Source organism: Vollenhovia emeryi, unplaced genomic scaffold (genome assembly GCF_000949405.1).
Source record: "Vollenhovia emeryi isolate VEMERY1.0 unplaced genomic scaffold, V.emery_V1.0 DF939143.1, whole genome shotgun sequence".
In the NCBI taxonomy this organism is placed as follows: Eukaryota; Metazoa; Arthropoda; class Insecta; order Hymenoptera; family Formicidae; genus Vollenhovia; species Vollenhovia emeryi.
The window spans coordinates 618,247-638,432 of NW_011967223.1; the positions used below are offsets into that span (position 1 = coordinate 618,247).

Genomic DNA, 20,186 nt, shown 5'->3' on the forward strand with positions numbered 1-20,186 from the left:
CGATAAAAAAGATATTACCGGTTGTCGAAATTTCGGATCAGACGTATACGCCGCGACGAGCGACACTTTACTGTCGCGGCGACAATTTCGGCATGCCAAATTTTTGGCATCGAAACTTTCTACGATCGTTGCATCATGCCGGATGCCGTCGCGACGGGACGGCCGCGAATGAAGTATTTGCACCCAGAAAAAAGTATCTTTGAAATGAAACAAGTTTTCCTTGAATTTTGACCCTACTGGACTTTTATTTAATTTAATAAAAGAAATGATTTCTTTATCTTAACCAAAATTTTATTTAATTAAGACTGGAATCTCTAAGCTTGGCAGACTGGCTTGTAGCCAGTCAGAAGGCTTATTAGCCACTTTCAGAGGCGCTTTTATTGATAAAAGAGGGTTCAGAATACGGGCCTAATTCATTTCTTGAAATCTAGCAAAGTGTTTTAGTAGACGTAAATTTTAGTAGATTCTAAGAAGCACGATTTCAACGTATCTCATTTATTTAACTTGAATAAATCTTTTCTCTGCGTGTGCCGTCTACGCTCCAGTGAGTTATTTAAAAACGCTCTTGTGTAATGATCGAATAAGGAGTATAATTATCAGTCGCAATCTCATAATCAGAGCGGAGCTCTGTTTATCGCTAGCGACAGATTTTGCAACTACTTTATTTAAGGTCAGATAAAAAGATTCATTCGATAATACCAAGTGCTCCTAATTCAGCGTTTTATCTCGGTGCTAATTTACTAGCCTGATCAAGTCATCCCAATTCAACGTTTATCTTGGTGATACTTTACTGGCATATTTATGTCAGTCAAATATTTCGAAAGAAAAGAGTAATTCCTCGTCAAGGTGATCTAGGTTGGCGCGCGTTCTTTCGGCTGACCTGCTAAAAATCAGCTAATCTCTCGAGGAAACAAAAAAATTTCATATCGCTCCGACATCGCGATCTAGGATAGTCGCCGGCGCTTATCGAAAAAGTAGCCGCGGAGAAACACGTTCGGGGGAACATTCGCGGGGGAGAAGGGGGGGCTCGGAGCGTGTGAAAAGATATCCCACCAATATCTGTGCCGGCGGAATCGACGATGGAGCAGCCTCGATTCCTCCACTTCGAAACCGGCCAATCTCGCATCCCGTCGTTATCGCTGAAACGGCCGCGAACTCCGGGGGGCACGCTGTCGGCACAACGTCGCGACGGCCGCGGGCCCGCCGTTCGAGCCACATCGCGCGCGGTTCTTTAGTGCACGCGGGCTCACGCACATACGCACACGCGCGTGCGCGGCGTGTTTCGCCTCTTTGGGATTTCCTTTTCCTCTCGGCAAGTTGCAACTTTTTGAGGCGCGTCAGCGACAGTGCGACTTCGCAGGGACCAGAGGTAACGTGTCTCGATCTTCAAACCGATCGCGCGGAACGGGAGTAGAAAAAGGCAGGCTGGTAGCCAGAGAGTGCGCTTGAGTGTTTTTTCGAGCGAAGCGTGGGAAAAGGTAACGGATCCACGCTGGACCACGTGGAACCTGGCCGGGGGCGAGCGGTTCCCGCGCCGATTGGGGCGCGCAAGCGCACGTGGCGAACGCGCGCGCCTCCGCACGTGGTGAACGCGCGGAGTTTCTTTTTCCGCCGCCGGTGAACCTCGACCGCGAAAAATCGACGACACGGCCGAGTGCCGTGTTAATTATGCGACGTACTCGCCGATTGCGTCGACAGGCGCCAGTGTTTCTGCACGGCCGTTCGGTCATATGATGACCGTTCATTAAATCGATCGTTTGTGTTATTGTCGGAAAATTCGTGATTACGTCAGTGACGCAAAACATTTAGATGCAAATACTCTATTTGGTATCCGCTCCTGTACTTGGGAGTAACTTTTATGGCGCGAGAAAACACGTGGCATTGAAAATAAAGCATTTTTTATATCGTCGACGCCAGTACGAGTGGTGGGAAATGTCAATGTCGTCATCGGAAAGGTCACGCTTTGACACTCAAGATCTTCGGGCAGAAGTTTTTAAATTTCGTTATCGGAAAAATTGGTCTATTTCAGACCGCTTTCTCCGCACTCCTACGACATTTACAATTAGATTAAAACTGAAGGAATTAAGATCGGATATTTGAGAATTTGAAGATATTTTAAAAGTAATTGCTGAGTCTGACACGTGGACACTTTATATTCAATGCCTTTATGACAAAAAGATTTTATTTTTCTCGAACGCTTTTCACTCTTCTCTGCAGGAGATTTTATTATTTATCTTATTAATCGTTTTTAATTGAGGCCAGGATATCTGTATTGAGAAAACAAATTAATCGGGCAGCGCCGTTTATTTACTTTACGTTGATATGACAAATGGTCCGAGGTTTTCCGAATACTAAATTGGTGATGTGTCAGAAGTGGTTAACCATATCGCGAGAAATAATTATTAGATTGTGATGAGGTTCATCGACGTAGCTGTTAATTAATATGTAATATATCTGTGCGAGACTATATACTTGTGAAAACGTGATCTGCTCTCTATAGTTATTTTTAGAATCGGAGTATTTTTATGTCAACGCGTGGTGGCTCGAGAACCACGATACGGAGCTTACATTAGGGCAAATTTAAATATACTACAATGAGATAAAATACTATTCGAAGAGAATCCTTTCCGATCTTTTCCTCATTTTTGAAGAAAAGTATTCTCTTCTGGGGAATAGTCTTTAATATAATTTTCTATTGACTTTTGAAATGATTTTCATCAAAACTAGCTATCATATTTTATTGAACATAGAATATCTTTACGAACATGTCGGGAACCGATCGTGAATCTCGCGTACGATACCATTTCGATTGCACGAACGGCTCAGGGTTGACCATGAAAACGTAATGACTTCGAGCACGAGTTTTTTTCACACGACGCAGATGTCCAGGAGAAGGTTTTATGAATTTGGTATGCGTCCTCGCGCACAGGTGTTTCCTTAATGCTATGGAATTTAATAGGAATGTCGAAACGCAAGGCTACCTCAAAGAAATTAAGTTTGTAGATATGTTTAATGTAGCAGAGATGCCATTCGATCCTTCTCAAATTCGGACACGAATCTTTTCTTTTTATTTCTTTCTTACATACCAGACTCCGCATTTATCCGCTAAGTAACGAATTAAAAACTTAGAAATTAATTGGAGACTTGGAAGTCTTTCATTTGGCTAATGTTTCTTTCGCGTGCACCTGATAATTCCGCTGCACCAGACGCTATATCCTTTGCATATGTATAATAACATGCTTAAAAAGATACAAAGACTTAAAACGAAAACAAGAAGCTAAATTTAGAGACGAGTGAAGTTCTCGCAATAAGATGTATTTAGCCACAAATTTCTTTTCTTTTTTACATTTAGCATTATTTTAAATCCTCGTATTATATTAAGTAAAATTTAGACATATAATTTGTAATCAACAAAAGAAATGTCGAAATACAAAAATAAAATGTAGAATGATTTACTTTGCAATCTTTGATGAAAGATAAGGCAAGCTCCAATTCACATACTTGCACCAACATTTCAAAATGCACTTTATGTTGAAAGAATCTTTAAAAACGTACTTTGATTGTTTATACAATTCTACTACTTATACACATATTGTATAGATAATAGGATTGTATAGACAATCATTAAAAATAAATAATGTTTTTTTTTTAAACAGACCGGACGCATCAGCTGTGACCGAAAAAAAAGATTTAAAAAGTACTTTGATTCTTAATACAAACAATCAAAGTACTTTCCCAAAAAAATCTTTCAACATGAAGTGTATTTCGAAATATCAACGCAAATGTATAAATTGGAGATAAATTTACCCCATCCTTCATCAAGACCACAAAGCACATCATTCTACATTTTACTCCTGTATTTTGACATTTTTCTATGTTGACAAATTATTTAACAAATCTCTTTGAAACTGAATCTCAAGTTTCGAAACTTTGAAATGCGCACAATATTTGCGAGTTTGATCGAAAAGCTGCAGCCAAACTGCAACAACATGACGCATTTATTATTCCACCGCGTCACAGTAGCATCGCGGAGTTCATGTCTAATCCGCACGGTCGGAAAAATGTAAGATGACTCGTCGCCGAGAAACAAAGAGAAGAAAGGCTGTGCCAGGAAATGACATGCGAGACAGAGATACGGTTTATTGGCCTGTTCGTGACTATTTCTGTAGCGCTTTAATCCGACTTTTTGTCACATGTTATCGCGAGACATTGCACGAATATTACTAGTAGATAAATGCAGATCAAAGATGCAAAGTAGGTTCTCGTAAACTCTGACTTTCAATTACGTAATTCGCTGTTATTTTATCTTTTTAATTACATATTTGTATTATATTTTTCTCAAACAATGGTAATAAGATGAAAAATCTATTATCAAACAAGTTCAGAGTGACAATAATTCTACTTTTTACGAAAAATGAGAATGACGTTTCGTCTTTTATTTTAGATATTTTTCACACCAAAACGCTATATCGCAAATACAGAGATAACAGTTATCGTGGAGATTTTATCATTCCACTTTGCTCGCATATTTTATTACGCCCCGTCGTATCTATCTCTTACGTCTCATTTACGATGCAGAGTGAATCAACGATATTTGGATTGACCGGCGAATTTAGAGTAATGAATTTTTCGACGGTACGATGAGATATACCGGGAGAATTTAAAGCGATTTACCACGAGATAGATAAAAATCGCGGCTCTTCCGAGTTGTTAATAGCTTATCCATTTAGGGAGCGTGACTGAAATCTTTTACAGAAAATAAATGCAGAATAAAATAATCGATATAATACAACCTTTGTGCTTTTACTTTAGTATGAGATTATCATACATTTCCGTAATGCGTTCTGTGCCAAAATTTATCCTGCAGGATTTGAAATTCTTCCAAGACGACAGAAAACAATTTCCCAACAGATCGTGCCTCTGGTAATGTCAAGATATACCTACACATATCGTAGAATTATTGTAGATAACTTACTGACCACCCGCAAAAGTATCTGTCTCGAATGGTGCCGGGACTTTTGTAATAATGTTTGCGAAATTCCGGAGAACGATAAGATCGCCGCTCCCGCGATAATTATATTATTGCAAATATGCAGCGACAGCGTCGGCTCGCGCAAATATCAATGTTTATCGGCGTGCGATTGAGCGAACGGAAATCGGGTTTTTGCGATCTTTGCATATCGTCGCGTTCGCACGCGGAGAAGTTGAGTGAGCGAAGGCGCGGAATAACAATGGTGCGAAGCCAGACCGTGGAAGGTAGAAATATCCTTTATCGTCGTAAAGTCATTTGTTTGTACCACCTGGCGGGAACGCAACCTGCAGCCAGCGCGTATTGTGCAATCCATTAAAAACATATTTTATGAGAAACACCGGGCAGTTTCGACGTATCGCGGATGTAGGAAACAATTCACTTCGTTTCTAATTCCCCTGGCACTCAGTCAGCCCCGTTTAGACGAGAGATCTTACGAAAATCTATATGGTCGTAAAGTAAGCTCGCGGTGAGTAAACACCTTTTAGATACTAATAATAAAATATTGCTCGCAAATGCTTTCTTTGTGGCATCTCACGGCGTAAAAATAACCACCGTTATCCTTTCTTTTTTACATCTTTCTTAAATGATTATCGAAATATCTCTGGAGTATCGAGATGCATTTAAAAGTGATTTAATCGTCTCATTGTCTCTCTCGTAGATTTGCATAAGTATTGATCAATTAAAAGTGATACAATTTATATAATTCGTATATCTGATAAAATTTATATGATTTATATAGGTATCTTGAGAAAATACTTTAAACAATACGATAACAATCCTAATAAATGACAAAGTGCAAATTAATGAAAAGCGTTTCAGATAACGTACGATAAAAATGGAATTAAGATAATCCTGGAGTGAATAATCCTGTTACGATCCACATTGATTTGATGTGGATTTACGGATCAAAGTTCTACTACTTATCAAATGAACAGAATGTTTCACGGAATATATCTACTTCTTCAGATTTTGTAATAATACCGTTAAAGAGATAAAAGTAAAGAGAATGAATATTTTGTGCAAGAAGCGTATTATCCGTAAATAAAAAACTATAAAATGCATACTGCGGCTGACAATATCGCATTTACGCGTTATTTGCCTCTTGCCAACTTCCGCGGTAATTACTTCGGTTATTGATAAAAATCTTGGCGCTGCACTTCGCATTCGCGATTATATTAGAATATATTACTTACGTTCCATTTTTTATAAATCGATCGATCACAATACCGTATTGTCCGTCCGGCGTTAAAAGTGCATGAATTAATGAGATACGTCTCGCCAAGTCGGAAGCGTTGCATATGCATATCCTTTCTATTATAGAAAGATGCAAGTTTCTTACTTCGTTCTGCACTCGGGCTTCTTGGCCATCACAATTATCGCTCTGACTGAGTGTTGTGATCTACCCATTATCCCCTCGCGAGTGATAATTCCCTTTGAAGTGGCAGTAATTTATTGCCGATCGATGTGCCGCAATCAGCTCACGTGGCGATTATGACGTCGCGCAAAATTGCCAAGTTTTATTGGCGTTTTATCTAGTAAAAAGTAAGACGATATCTACTCGCGCTCGGCAGTTACCCAGGAATAATTTATCAGCGAGTTAGCAGAATTGCATTGTCCATTGCGCGCCGATAATAATTTATCTCGGCGTTCAAAAAGTTAATCAGCGGCTCTTGCAAGAACTACCCTCGTTTCTAGAGCAGCAATTATTATGAGCGATTATTATGGAGACGTATCCGAGTTCGCGATTACCTCGTTTCATCATTTCTTTCCCTCTGCCCTAATTACTGCTTCTTTGTTACCATTCACGCGCGGATCTTTACGTCAAACTAGCGCGACAATGGTATCTCGCGCGTACATGTAAATGCGTGACGTATGGTTTGCTTCATCAATGTAAATCTTTGCAGACCGAATTTCGTGTCGAGCGAAGCGGAAAAGGCGCGAAGTAAATAAAGTGCGCGATAAATAGTCCTCGGTATTATTCGAGCGATGCTGAAGTCAATCGAGATAGGGAACTAGATCTATTGTACAACGCCAATCATCGATGCAATATGCAAATAGCACGATAATAATTTATATTCTTATCTACAATCGAAAGTGTGTTATTATATGTTACCGATTATATCTGAAATAGCACGACCGATGAATAAATCATTATCTGGTTTTTACATCGTTGTATAATAGTTTTATAAATATCGGTCACATGTGCTTTCATATAACGTCGGTCAGAGCAAGAAAATACTCTCAAATATACGATTAGATTCACAGTCTAGTACATCTATATTCAAGTTAAAGTTGTGTAGACATAATAATAGCATATAATAAGTAACAAAATATTAAAGGCATGTTAATTAATATAAAATATACATTTGTTTCCCATTGTTACACTCCAAATTTAAGAGTTATTAGATATTTAGTATATTTATATTTCCGTAGAAAATAGTCTATTGAGAGCTAGAATTACCGCTGTGACAAGATAGACTCAATCAAGAATAGTGAAAAAAAGCGAAGCAATATTCCAGTGCCAAATTTACTTTCTCCTTTCGCGGATCATTGCTCAGCGAGAGGATAAAATGAGCAAAGTAGTGCTAAAAATAAACATAACCGTTATCAATTAAAAGTAAAGTTTACACAATTCTGTTTGCATGATAACTGTTGAAGCTGTGTATAATACAACTTTTTATAAATGGCATGTGCGCGCGTGAAAGATGAGGTCGTAATTTTTAATCGTTTTTGATATTGTATCTAAGAGTCAGGCGACATATTCACACACACATGCATTGCGAGACGCTATAAAAAGTAAGAAAAAGAAAAGGAAAACGAGAAAGAGTAGGAGTTGGCGCAATCGGTCAGCCAATAAAACTGCTATCAAACATTTAAAAAATGCTCCGAATTGAAGAAGTAATAACTTACATTGTATAAGTACATAAATATTTTGCTGCAAGGCCCATCTTATCGTCAATTTATAAGACGTTAGATACAAGATTCACAAGATAGATTCGATACTTGAAATGTGCTAAATATTGTAATTCTGATTTCGCTGCCTCTCAATATCTTTGATCAGTAAAATCAGTAAGTAGAATTTCAATAAGTGTTTATTTTAATCTTTTTTAATCACACAACACATCCTAAACTTATCGAATCACGGCTTGATTGTGAATTCTTTGATTAATTTACCATCCACACCTTCTTAATTACAGAAGCCAACCTGTCATTAAGATCAATCACACTGCAGGCGATTCAAATTATAGATCTCTCGCGACAGAAAGTAAAGAGAGTAGTAAAACTTTTAATATTTTTAACAAACTGTCCACATTAATTTTAGAATTAGTTCCAATTGTATTTAATGACTCACGACAAATAAATCACAACGATATATTTCCGATAAAGAAGCATCAATTAATATTCTCGGTAGAGGAAAATCAATTCGAAATTGATCAAAGAGCTTTTACAAGCTAGCTTGTTAGACGCAACATCAAAACGACTGATTGCGATAACGGAACCATCTAATCCTATAATTGTCTGTTTATCCACTATTCTAGATAACGTACTATACTGCAATGTCAGCGAACAACTATATGATCCTTAATTTCTAGATTTAATAACAACTAATCGCGTGACACCGATAAAAGATTGATCAGCTCATGTAACGTATTCTCAAGTGGCTTATCGTTTAAATGACAGGCAAGATGTCATATAACGAAAGTATTTTGTCTACAATTTAATTCGAGTAGGAACACCAGACAACATGAATTTCAAAAGATCAAGGCGAGACGAATTAAAGCTGTTACAAAAAACTCGTCGCACGTGACCAATAATGGGTTCGATACCGTCGTCTCTTTCGTCAATATTCAATTAAATCGTTTCTTTGCCTCGACGTTACTACAGTTGATATACGCACGCGTAAGAGAGAGAAAGAGCTATTGTTGATGATACGAAGAAAGTGGTCGGACTGCCTTTGATTCTCCCACTATAATACTATTAACTGTTATGCAAGATGTTCCCGAGGCCGACAGATATTTTTTACCTACAATTGTATAATCTTCATTTGTTCTAAACAGATATTTCTTTAAGATAAATACCCTATTTTTTTGCCATAAATTATTAATTTGGATATTGCTTACATCTTATGAATACACTGCAATACTGGAGCATGCAATAAAATGACGTGCAATCTATTCGTGAAACTTGTCACCTAAGCTTCTTTAAAAAATCTGAACTTAAACAAATTGGACATTAATGCGAATGGTAGGAATTATTCAAGTTCTCTTGTATTATGGTACAGTAGACATACGTCAAGCGTGGACACACGTCGCTTTGAATATATTTTTCACGCTACTTACGAGTGACATTCTTTCAGACCAGATTAATTCTCGATATTTATTATGTCCCGATGGAATGTGTCATTACAAAATTTTGCAAAAAGGACGTAGAATTAATAAGTAACCCTTACGCATCAGCAAGGTGATGCGCAATTTGCTAACATATTTTCTTTCTGCAATCAGCTCTATCGTCTTATTATGAATCTCAAGCGAAAATGTCGTAATAGATATCACTGTATGATAGATAATAAACATCAGGACGAAAACAACGCATTAGCAAATCGATAGCAAGACGTAATGTATTAAATTTTTGCAATAGCACTTGAGAAGACACTAGTCATTTTTTTCAGAGTAGTATCTTCGGAAGTCACCAAAGCCGACAAACTTTTCCGCAAAGAGTCAAATAGTAAAAGTTTAGGTTTTGCGAGCTAACAGACGAAATCGACAATATCAAGTGTTTATATAAAAGAGAAAAAAATGTTTTATTAACAAAATTCAAAATAATTGCGCGAAAAAAAATAGGCGGCGTCGATAACGTTATTTTTTCTAAGTTTTCAGCGTTACATTAGTATCTAAATCAAACGCATTGTTAGGTTTATCGCGTCGACGTTGTGTCCGTTTTTATTGAATAGATTTCAAACGGTGTTTCGCACGGATGTGTTTCAGATATTCGGACGGGACGATGTCGACGACGGTGGGCAAAGCGGAGGAGCAGGTTTCCGACGCGAGCAAGCCGCAGCAAAATGGTTGCGAGTGCAAAAAGAGCGAGGAGCTGCAGCTCGAGGACATCAATGACAACAACAACGACGAGGTGATTTTCCGCGATATTTTCCCGCGTGTAGGTGTGTCAAAATGCGGAAGCTGTAAAAAAATCGCGCCGTGTGCGATCACTCGCCGCGACGGCCGCCGGTCTCGTTCGCGCGATTAGTACGCTCGCGTTGAGAGCGACGGGCGGATCGTGCGTTGTAAAACGCTGCAAACGCGATATCGCCTTATTTGCGACACATAATGGACCCGATAGCCGTTGTCTCGCTGTGGGTCATCCAGGGGCGGATACGCATTCCCGACTGAATTTTTTTCTTATTCGCCTGGAAATTAACAAACGCGAACGCGAGCAGCGCGAACGACTATAAAGCTCCCCGCGATTTTTATGCCGCGAATGACCGACGACACGTGCCGCTTTCTATATGAATAAGCTTGGACTTTCGGACGAGACTCTCTACACTTTTAATCGTGCAAAGAAAGTGCCTTTGTCATCGTCATAACAATTTCCTGAATAGTAAGATACGCATCGCGCGTAGAATGATTTCGCTTTTTTCTTTCAGTCTCTATATTTAATCGATCACTGAGGATAGACCAATTATAAAAGTTAAAGTTAATAAGTTTTTCTTTCTTTATGGTATAATAGTAGCATGCGATTATATAATACGTTTCCATACTCCTGGCAAATTCTTTCCTCATTACTTTACAAACACAAAAATATCAATTTTATACTTGCGAAAATTAACTTGTATAATTCTTATCTTTAGATCTTGTTAAATAAATCGTTATTTTATATCAAAACTACCGAAGGCAAGTTGCCGTCCGCAAATCAACGTTAGGCGCGGTTTGACGGCAGATTGATAACTTTTTAAGTTTTGGGTCACGAAATAACTAAAGACCGGCCTCTCGGCGGCTTTCTGAATGGCCTTGACCTTAGACATCCTGTGAATTTCCAATGAGCGAAGGCAAATCAAGTTGATGTTGAAATACCAAGAGGACATTCGCGAATTAACCGACTTCGTGCCGTGCTTCTTCAAAACAGCTTCGATATATGTATATCGTATCGTGTTTTCTCACGAGTAGGAAAACAGCTCTCACGCGATAATTATCACCATTAGAATTTATTAAGTCGAGGTACGAGGATTCTAACGTGCAGTTTAAATGTATAATTCTGTTGCTTGCGGGAAAACGCAGCCATATATACGTATATTCATGCAAATTAAATTTAACATTAATCATAATTAATACGAAAAGTACAATTATCTCTAAAGCTAATTATCAAGAAGTGATTTCGTACGCTTTCAGTAAAAAAAGTATTAACTATATGTATTGTTCTGGAATATTAGTAAGTAAATATTTGAAACGTGCAAATTAAAATTTTCTGAAAAGTCATAAATTAATAATTAAATATTCTAAATTCAATTTCTATTTAAAATTGATTTTTTAAATCAGTTTTTTCTTTATTCGCAGTTCACGACAGTTGGTAAATTTTACTTTAAAACTTTTTGTTCATACTTACTCTAGACTATACTTTCAATGTTTATACATGTAAAATATTTTCTTAAGATTTTTTTAAGATTTAGATTAATATATAATATTAAACTAGATAGTGTCTAGAACAAATTACATAAACCAGATATTGCTACAATGTATATACGTCATTGTATTCATATTTCTAAAAGCTTTTGCGAAATATAGATTAATATTATTCAGATTAAGAGTGATATAATAATCGAATTATAATTGTTATCTTGTCAATAAATTAGCCTGTTAGAATTATCGGTTGTATTTAAATAATTTACATTTGCACGTTTTTTTAACGTTACTTTTAACTTTACATTTAACACTTTACTTTACTTTGAATTGTACTTTTCTTAACTTTATTGTTTTTAGCTTCGCTTTGTTTCTTACTTGAAATATATATGAATATATATCTGGTGCAGAAATTTTCATACTAATTTAGAAGTCATAGGCCTCGAATTTTTATTATTGTGCTCGTCCATATAAATCCAATGTTTTTAGCGAGTTAATTATGTATTCTTTTGAGTATTAAATCATAGCGAATTTTGGCGAATTATCAGATGATTGCCGCTTTTAAATACTTTTATGTGCAATATCATATAATACCGTTCCAAAAACTGCTGTTTCTGATCTGAAGTTTATATAGATGTGCATTCAATTAATTTATGCAAGATACTCGTTACAAATGGTTAACTATGAACGTTAATTATTGTAAAAACTTCATTAACATTTGTCAAAATAGACCATCGAGGTGGAAATGGTCGTACCACCTGACGGAGGATGGGGCTGGGTGATTGTTGCAGCCTCCTTTATGTGCAACCTCGTGGTCGACGGTATTATTTTCAGTTTTGGTGTATTTCTCAACGACATTGCGGATGCATTCTCTGTATCGAAAGCGAGTGTTGCGTTTGTTAATTCGTTACAGAGCGGATTTTATCTCATGGCTGGTTAGTAACGACACGTATGTAATATTTAACAGCAGATCTACATATATGTTAATCATAATACCGAATATTTTATCTTAAAAATATGCAATGACGATTTTACAACATTTTTTACAAAATAAAAATAGTTTGTGCATTTTGAGAAGTTTAAAACAATAACTTTTCGTTTTAATATCTTTTTGAAGCTTTAAAAAGTCTATCAGATAAACTCATAGGGAAGCAGAGATAATTTGTGCGTCCAAATAAGTGAGCGTTTTAATAAGAATATCCTAATTTTTATTTTGTATTAATTATAAAATTAATTTATAGAAAGATCTGTTTTTAAAAATTTTTTTATAATCCCGTACTTTAATGACGTAACATTTTAAATGCATCTTTCTTCCAACAGCAATAATTGAGTGTCTATATAAGATTTGCATAACAATATGTCATATTAAAGAGATTAGAATATTGTATTGCACAAAACTGTATGTAATTAGTCAACAAGCTAATTCTTAAATAATTTATCGTATTTATCAAGAATATAAATGGAACGTCAAGTAACACAAAATATAAGGGTCGTAGAAATGAAACACAGATTCATTTTGCTGCGTCGTGACTAGTGACGTCATGGAAATGGGACATCTGCCTAAATGTTAGGGGTGCCTATACATATATAGCTCTATCAGCAACAGTGTGTATGTATATTTATCTGTGTAGATATCCTTATGTTTTAAATTATACGTCACTCAACAGCTAAGAGTCTACGTTTTATTTGGACGACCCTTGTATGTATGTCGCATCGGTCAATCAATGAATTCTTTCGTATGTAGATTTTAAAATTTGAATAGTTTACAATCTTTAGAATTTACATTTCTTTGACATATCAAGTCACAATATTGACGCAACACGTTTTGTGCAAAACACTGAAAATACGATAAGGATGGCCGTATTTCTGTTGAATATACGCAACTGATAAGTCTGTTTGTACAATACAACAGTATAATATGTTCGCACGTGGAATCTTTTCGATATATATCGAGTCGATAAAGTCACACATATATTGTATAATGTACACTTGCGTTCGCACCCGAGTTAGCATCGCAATAAGTACCGTTTGGATGACCAGTCTCAAGGATCTTCGCGGTGCAATTCAGAAAACAAATACGCAAAAACAGTTCCACTCGAGAATCAATTTATCAAACCCGTATGACAACGTTTATCCGCGTTTCAATTATCGCAATCTATTAATTAACGATGTCTATGTCGATAATGTCGATAATTAGTGGTTACATTTCATAAAAGTTAGCGCGTTACTATATAATCGTTCGAAAGTGAGGTATAAAGAGAAATAAACGATGTGGCGAAAAATTATAAATCGCGAATTTTTCATGTGCAGGACGTCTATAATCAGTTTTAACGATGCAGACGCGTGGCAAAATTGTGACTAACTATCCGTGATAATAAAGAGCGACGTAAGTTATAATTTACCTTTAACGTTGCAGAAATTGCACGTTTCATTCCGAAGAAATTAAAACTATTATGCTAGTTATTCATGCAATTATTTGTATTTTATACAAATTATTTTTTTTTACTATCGTATAATACAAAAATTGGCTGATAATTGATCAGTAGGACTACGGAATATGTCAAAGTAATCGATAAAAATACAATTAACGTGAATAGAAGTGCAATTTCAAAATAGAAAAATATCTTAAACATTTTTAATTTATATCCGTCAGTTTTTAATTTTATATAATCTCTCTTCTTTACGCGTGCGCGGACATTTTATTAATGGCATCTCGAATTTATATTTCCAGTTATACACATTGTAAAAAAGTGTGAGATTTTTTTCTTAATATACTCGTATAAATTCGATACACACATTATTTTATATTGCGTAGCGTTTCCATGTTAGCAACATTACATTAATAGAATCACTTGTACAAACATACGATGTGTATTTTGTTCCTACAACTTGCTTGCTATTATAATGACAACATTTGTGCTAAGTTGCGTATAGTCGAACAGTCAATATACATAGCAATTAATATACTCGTGAGTAAAGGAAAAAAAGAAGTGATTAGGACCGTTTCGATAATCAGCGTGTACGGATAATTCGCATGTTTCCGTTCGAGAATATCTAAATATCAAAAGTCCGCAATTGTCGGCAAAACGGCGACAAATTAAATTATCGCTTTTCTCAGGTCCCTTCGTATCCGCCCTCGCTAATCGATACGGCTTTAGACTGGTGGCGATATTAGGAAGCGTGATAAGCTGTGTCGCTTTCGTCCTTTCGTACTTCAGCACTTCTATCGAATTCCTTTACATTTCTTATGGTGCTATCGGTAAGTTCTACTATATTCCTTTATGTCTCGAATTTTTCTTATTGCCGAAGTAATTGGCATTTCTATCGAGTTTCTTTGTCGAGTTCTCTTTTATATAGATGCGATATTCTCGACTATTTTATCTAATTCTGCAGGAAATTCTGCCAAAAACCTGAATCGCATCCATTATCAATATTTAAGTGTCGATATCAACTTGAAAATATTGTTATTTCAGTACTTTTAAGAATTAACTACGAAATTAAATAATTTAAAAAATAATTAATTTAAAGATTAATTATAATAATGCTACGTGTATTAGAAATTAGGGAATATATTGTCAGTGGAGTCAAATATCTAAAGTTTACTGATAAAAATTGATTCAAATGTTTTCAAGCAAATATTCAATTTTGTGCAAAGATTTTTTTTAATAATACTTTTCCAAAAATTTAGGCGGTATCGGAGCTGGTCTAATATACGTGCCAGCCGTGATAACAACCGGCTTTTATTTTGAAAAATGGCGAGCCTTGGCTACAGGTATCGCAGTATGCGGCTCTGGTATCGGTGCATTTTTACTCGCACCGCTTTCGAATGTACTCGTGAAAACTTTTGGCTGGAGAGGAGCTTTGCTATGTCAAGCAGGTGAGTGTATTATTAAATAAATTACATACTTAAAAATGTGGACTTTTAAATCGATTGAAAGGATCAGAAAAAGAATATTATTTTTGACGATATTTAATTTTAGTTACGTATTACAAAAACAAAGAATGAACCTTGTGTGTGTGTTAATTAAGATTAAAAATTTGAATTCATTAAAATTATATAAATTACGACGCTTTTGATTTGAATTAAAATTTTAATTATAATTATGATAATTATATACTCTCTTTAAAAGTCAATCAGTGGATTATCACTGAAAACAGTGAATAGTTACTGATTTGCAGTTATAAGTATACCACGGAAAATAACGTTAAATCAGTGACTATTCACTGTTTTCTGTGATAATTCACTGATTGACTTTAAGGGCCAGTTCCACAAACGTTGGTTAACTGTTAACCAGAGTTCAGTCAACGCCCTATCTTTTTCTATCTTGTTCTCTAAGAAGAGACAGAGGATCAGTTAACCTTCGGTTAGCAGTTAACCGACGTTTGTGAAACTGGCCCTTAGTGAGATATAAAAATCTTCAATTTTATATAAATGTCATGATGTTGTAAATTATTCACCGCGCTATCATCTGCATTACGCAAATGGTAATAATGAAGAACGATGCTTTTTTTCTACACTTTTTTTAAATTAAACTTTCAATTAAATTTGCTGACTCTGATCTTATCAGTGTTTCCTCATCAATAAAAAATAGTGATAGAGCACGACTACCCTTTTCTACTTGATATTACGATATGTCACATATATTTGATTAAATAACGAAGATCTGCATAAATAACTTACGACGATTAAAATACGCATATCGGTTACTTTGAGAAAAAAATCGGATTGCGTGAAATTAGTTAGTGTCTAAAAAATATCGTTTGATTGAATAGTCAGTTATGAAACCATATAAAACTCTACTTCCGCATGATTTTACATCTCAAGTCAAATTGTAACGTTTGCATATAATTAAATGTCAAATATATACTATAATATATAAATTTAAATATTTAAAATGTTTAAGATTTGTAACGCTTTACACATCATCACTTTATATACGCATTAATGTAGTGAAATAATTTTGGATAATGGTTTGGACGTCTGGTACGTAATGGAAGAAACGACTTGCGCGGTTTTCAGGCATGCTGTTACATTGTGCTATATTCGGCGCGATGTTCCGTCCCTTGAAACCAACGAGGATCAAGGTAAAGAACACCCCAGAAAACGCCGCGCTCGAGGTGAAAACCTCCTTGATGGGAAAAGGTGTGTCAACGACCTCGTTGCACTGTGTGCAACCGAATAGAAGCGGTTTCTTCGGCACGAATAATAATACAGAATACCCGACGGCGGCGGAACTCCTCGGCAGCAGCCCTAATATAGTAAAGTAATAAACGGGGGATGCTATTTATACTGATACTTGATAATTGTTTCTTTTAATGCGTCAACTTTCTCAACGAAATGTTTTAATTTCTGTTCAGTGCCTCTAAGTCCCTGCATTCGTTAAACAAGATGCCTGCGGAGACTCAGATCCTGGACAGACAGGTGAGCACTTCGGAGAAACGGTTATCCGCGCCGATATATCCCGCCGATGGTCTCGATTTGGACGGTACGATTAACGAGGAGAAGATCGCCGAGGAAAATAATTTACTCAGCGGTGATTTAGAACGATTGAATGGAAAAGTACCAACGGTAAGATCGACATATATATGGAGAACAAGTCGGATTTTATCCTAAATTTTGAGAGAAATTTTAAGAGGGATAAAGAAAAAGAATATTAAGATTTCTAGTAATAAAATTGCTAATAACAAGTATGATAGAAATTATTCGCAAGTAGAATATTTATCGTAATCCGTTTATAACATACGACTGATTGATTTTGAAATATAAAATAGATAGTTTTTGTCACGGTAAAACATTATAATCAGTCGATCAGTCGATTGCAAAAATTGCAAAAGTGTTAAAATAATTATGTCAAACTTGATCGATAATCAGAGCTCTTCTTAGTTCGAATTCTCGCGAGATTTGTCTCTTTCTCTAATTTGTAAAGTAAAATAAAGTAAAATCCAGACTTTAGAGAAGAAAAATACACGTTCACTTTTGCCAAAAAATAAAAATTTAGTATTTCCAAAGCTACGAGTGCCAATTTCATGACCTGGAAAATTCTACTTGCGAATCAGTTATTTTTGCAAATATTTTTTGTCTTAAACTCTGTGTGAAAACAAATCTAACACATGTGTAGTATTAAGTGCGAAAAACAATAGGAAATATGTAATAACGGAATTACTTTGAAGATACAAAATTTCCGTTTTTAGATACGTCGACATACAATTAGTGGCAGGCGTCTCCGAACGGATTCGGAATGCAGCCAAAAGTCTTTTCGAATGGGCAAACGTAATTCGAAAGATACGCAGAGACCGTTCTACAGAGATGATATCTTTTACGGCGGCTCTTTAAACCGACTTCCTCATTACAGGTCTCAGGTGAGTTCTACGTACATTTGCATAATGTACTTTTAATTCCTTCAAATATATGTATATAATATTACTATAATGTGTGTAAGGAATTTTTACAATTCTTGCAAAAATCAGAGAAATTTGAATGCTCAACCAATATCCCACCCTTCTCTAATTATATTCCTTTAAGAATGTATACTTAAGTTAAGTGTAAACTAAATTACCAACGCTAAATTTCTGGTCGTATAAAGAAATCGTTATGATTTTATAGCAATCGTCAGTCGGTTATCACATGTCAGTTACGCGATTGCCAACGACAAAGGATGTGGCGGAGGAAGAAAGCGGAAGTTTCTACCTGTGCCCGGAAAGCGTACGACGAATTCTGACCACAATGCTCGACTTAAGCCTCCTAAAAAGTCCGACCTTTTTAATATTAGCAATTTCTGGTGGGCTCACTATGATGGGCTTTTATACGCCCTTTTTGTATGTGGCAGGTACGTCAAATGATCAATATTTATTCCTTCACAATTTTTCGTATCATATTTAAAAAATAAGCGAACTTTTCAAGACAATTTTTGTAAAATAGTATTATACCGCTCATATGTAAACATATTCTCGTGAATCTATTTTCTGTTGTACACATTTTCGTGCATCTTTTTTGGTTCAAGAAATAAATCTTGTCTATCTTTTTACAGATCGAGCAATGAAAGCTAACATTGACGCTTCTTCGGCAATGTTCCTCGTTTCGGTGATCGGTATCGGTAACACTATTGGTCGTATCGTTTGTGGCTTTGCAAGCAGTTTGCCCGGAGTAAACGCTCTGGTCGTGAACAATATATTTATCAGTGTTGGAGGTTTAGTAACTATATTCTCCGGCCTTTCTCTAACCGAGGGATATCAGTTCTTTTATGCAGCCAGCTTTGGCCTTAGTATATGTAAGCAAAATACGTGACTGCTAGATTTTTTTAATGAATAAAGACAAAAGACTAAGATACATCTCGCATGTAAAAAAATCTCGATATTATATTTATAAGCTAGCTTGTTTTAATTATATTAGATCTGTGAAATAATAGCAGACATTTTTGCAGCCGTCTTCGCTTCCCTCAGATCAATCCTCGTTGTGGATCTGTTGGGCTTAGAAAAACTAACTAACGCTTTTGGGCTGCTTCTTCTGTTCCAAGGTGTGGCCGCGACTGTGGGTGCGCCTCTCGCAGGTAATTAGAATGATATCGATCATCGGCGTCGATACAAGGCGTCGTAAAAAACTGGATCGGAACACTGATTTGCGATTACCGGTGCTTTTAAAGCAAGCACCTTTGGTTCTAAGAAACGACATAAATTCAAAGAATTTATATTGTTCGTTTGAATTATCATACGTAGATCCTATAAATCTTCATGTACTTATAAATCATGACAATGACTTATAAATCAGAAAAGTTGGATAGTTCTAATTATTATTTATACGTGCAAATTATAGGTGCGTTCATGGATGCGACCGGGAGCTACGACGCCTCGTTCTATCTATCCGGCAGCCTGATTCTTATGTCGGCTGTCATTTGTTATCCACTAAAGAGGATCAACACGTGGGAGAGACGCGACAAGAAACCGGTCGCGATAGAACCTTCCGCATCCTGATTGAAAGTGCAAAAACTGTGCCTCACTCTTCATACTCCATGTACGTGCGCTCATTTGCGCTACATATGCATTGTACATATTAATGCAAAATAATTTATAACGAGCGCTCGAACCGAGAACATAATTATACCGCACGGCCATAAACGGGGAATGAATGATTTCGTGTGTGTGATCGACAGAACGATCGGTTGCGTTCGTTCGCACTGAAAAATAGCTTTAAAAGGCAAACTCTGATCATGCGCTTGGAAAATATTCTCATTTTATAAGAGATGTATAACACGGGAGAAGAGAGAGAAAATGATTTCCGTATGCTTGTGATCTGCTTGTCAAAGGTTTGATTGTTTTCTTTGACAAAATATTTGTTCCACGCAATGACTTAATATTTTTATTCATAATCTATCGTCTCACGAAAATAAATTCATAAGTAATTTTTGCATTTCGCTAAGTTCCAATTTTTCGATATTATGTAAACTTGTTCATCTAATAGAAGTTTAAAAAATACAGTAGTTGAATTTTAGATCATTCTATAGACTTTTTTAAACATGATTCATCTGACTGCTTCCATTAATAAA

The 20,186-nt window shown here is 36.0% G+C and overlaps 1 protein-coding gene across 1 annotated transcript; it reads left to right on the forward strand.

The window, feature by feature from the left end:
- Window positions 1-1,203: 1,203 nt before the first annotated feature.
- Window positions 1,204-19,940, forward strand: LOC105566632 (monocarboxylate transporter 3). The gene is made up of 12 exons (XM_012020793.1): window positions 1,204-1,369; window positions 10,018-10,162; window positions 12,377-12,581; window positions 14,765-14,905; window positions 15,335-15,523; window positions 16,667-16,910; window positions 17,005-17,215; window positions 17,839-18,006; window positions 18,251-18,473; window positions 18,675-18,914; window positions 19,068-19,193; window positions 19,457-19,940. Exons 2-12 carry the CDS (start codon window positions 10,034-10,036, stop codon window positions 19,612-19,614), a joined length of 2,034 nt encoding a protein of 677 aa, XP_011876183.1. The 5' UTR covers window positions 1,204-1,369; window positions 10,018-10,033; the 3' UTR covers window positions 19,615-19,940.
- The last annotated feature ends 246 nt before the right edge of the window (window positions 19,941-20,186 follow it).

Coding starts and splice junctions, on each gene's coding strand:
- LOC105566632 (XM_012020793.1), top strand. CDS start 10,034: ATGTCGACGACGGTGGGCAAAGCGGAGGAGCAGGTTTCCGACGCGAGC. Junction 10,163..12,376: donor ATGACAACAACAACGACGAG/GTGATTTTCCGC, acceptor TTGTCAAAATAG/ACCATCGAGGTGGAAATGGT. Junction 15,524..16,666: donor AGCTTTGCTATGTCAAGCAG/GTGAGTGTATTA, acceptor CGCGGTTTTCAG/GCATGCTGTTACATTGTGCT.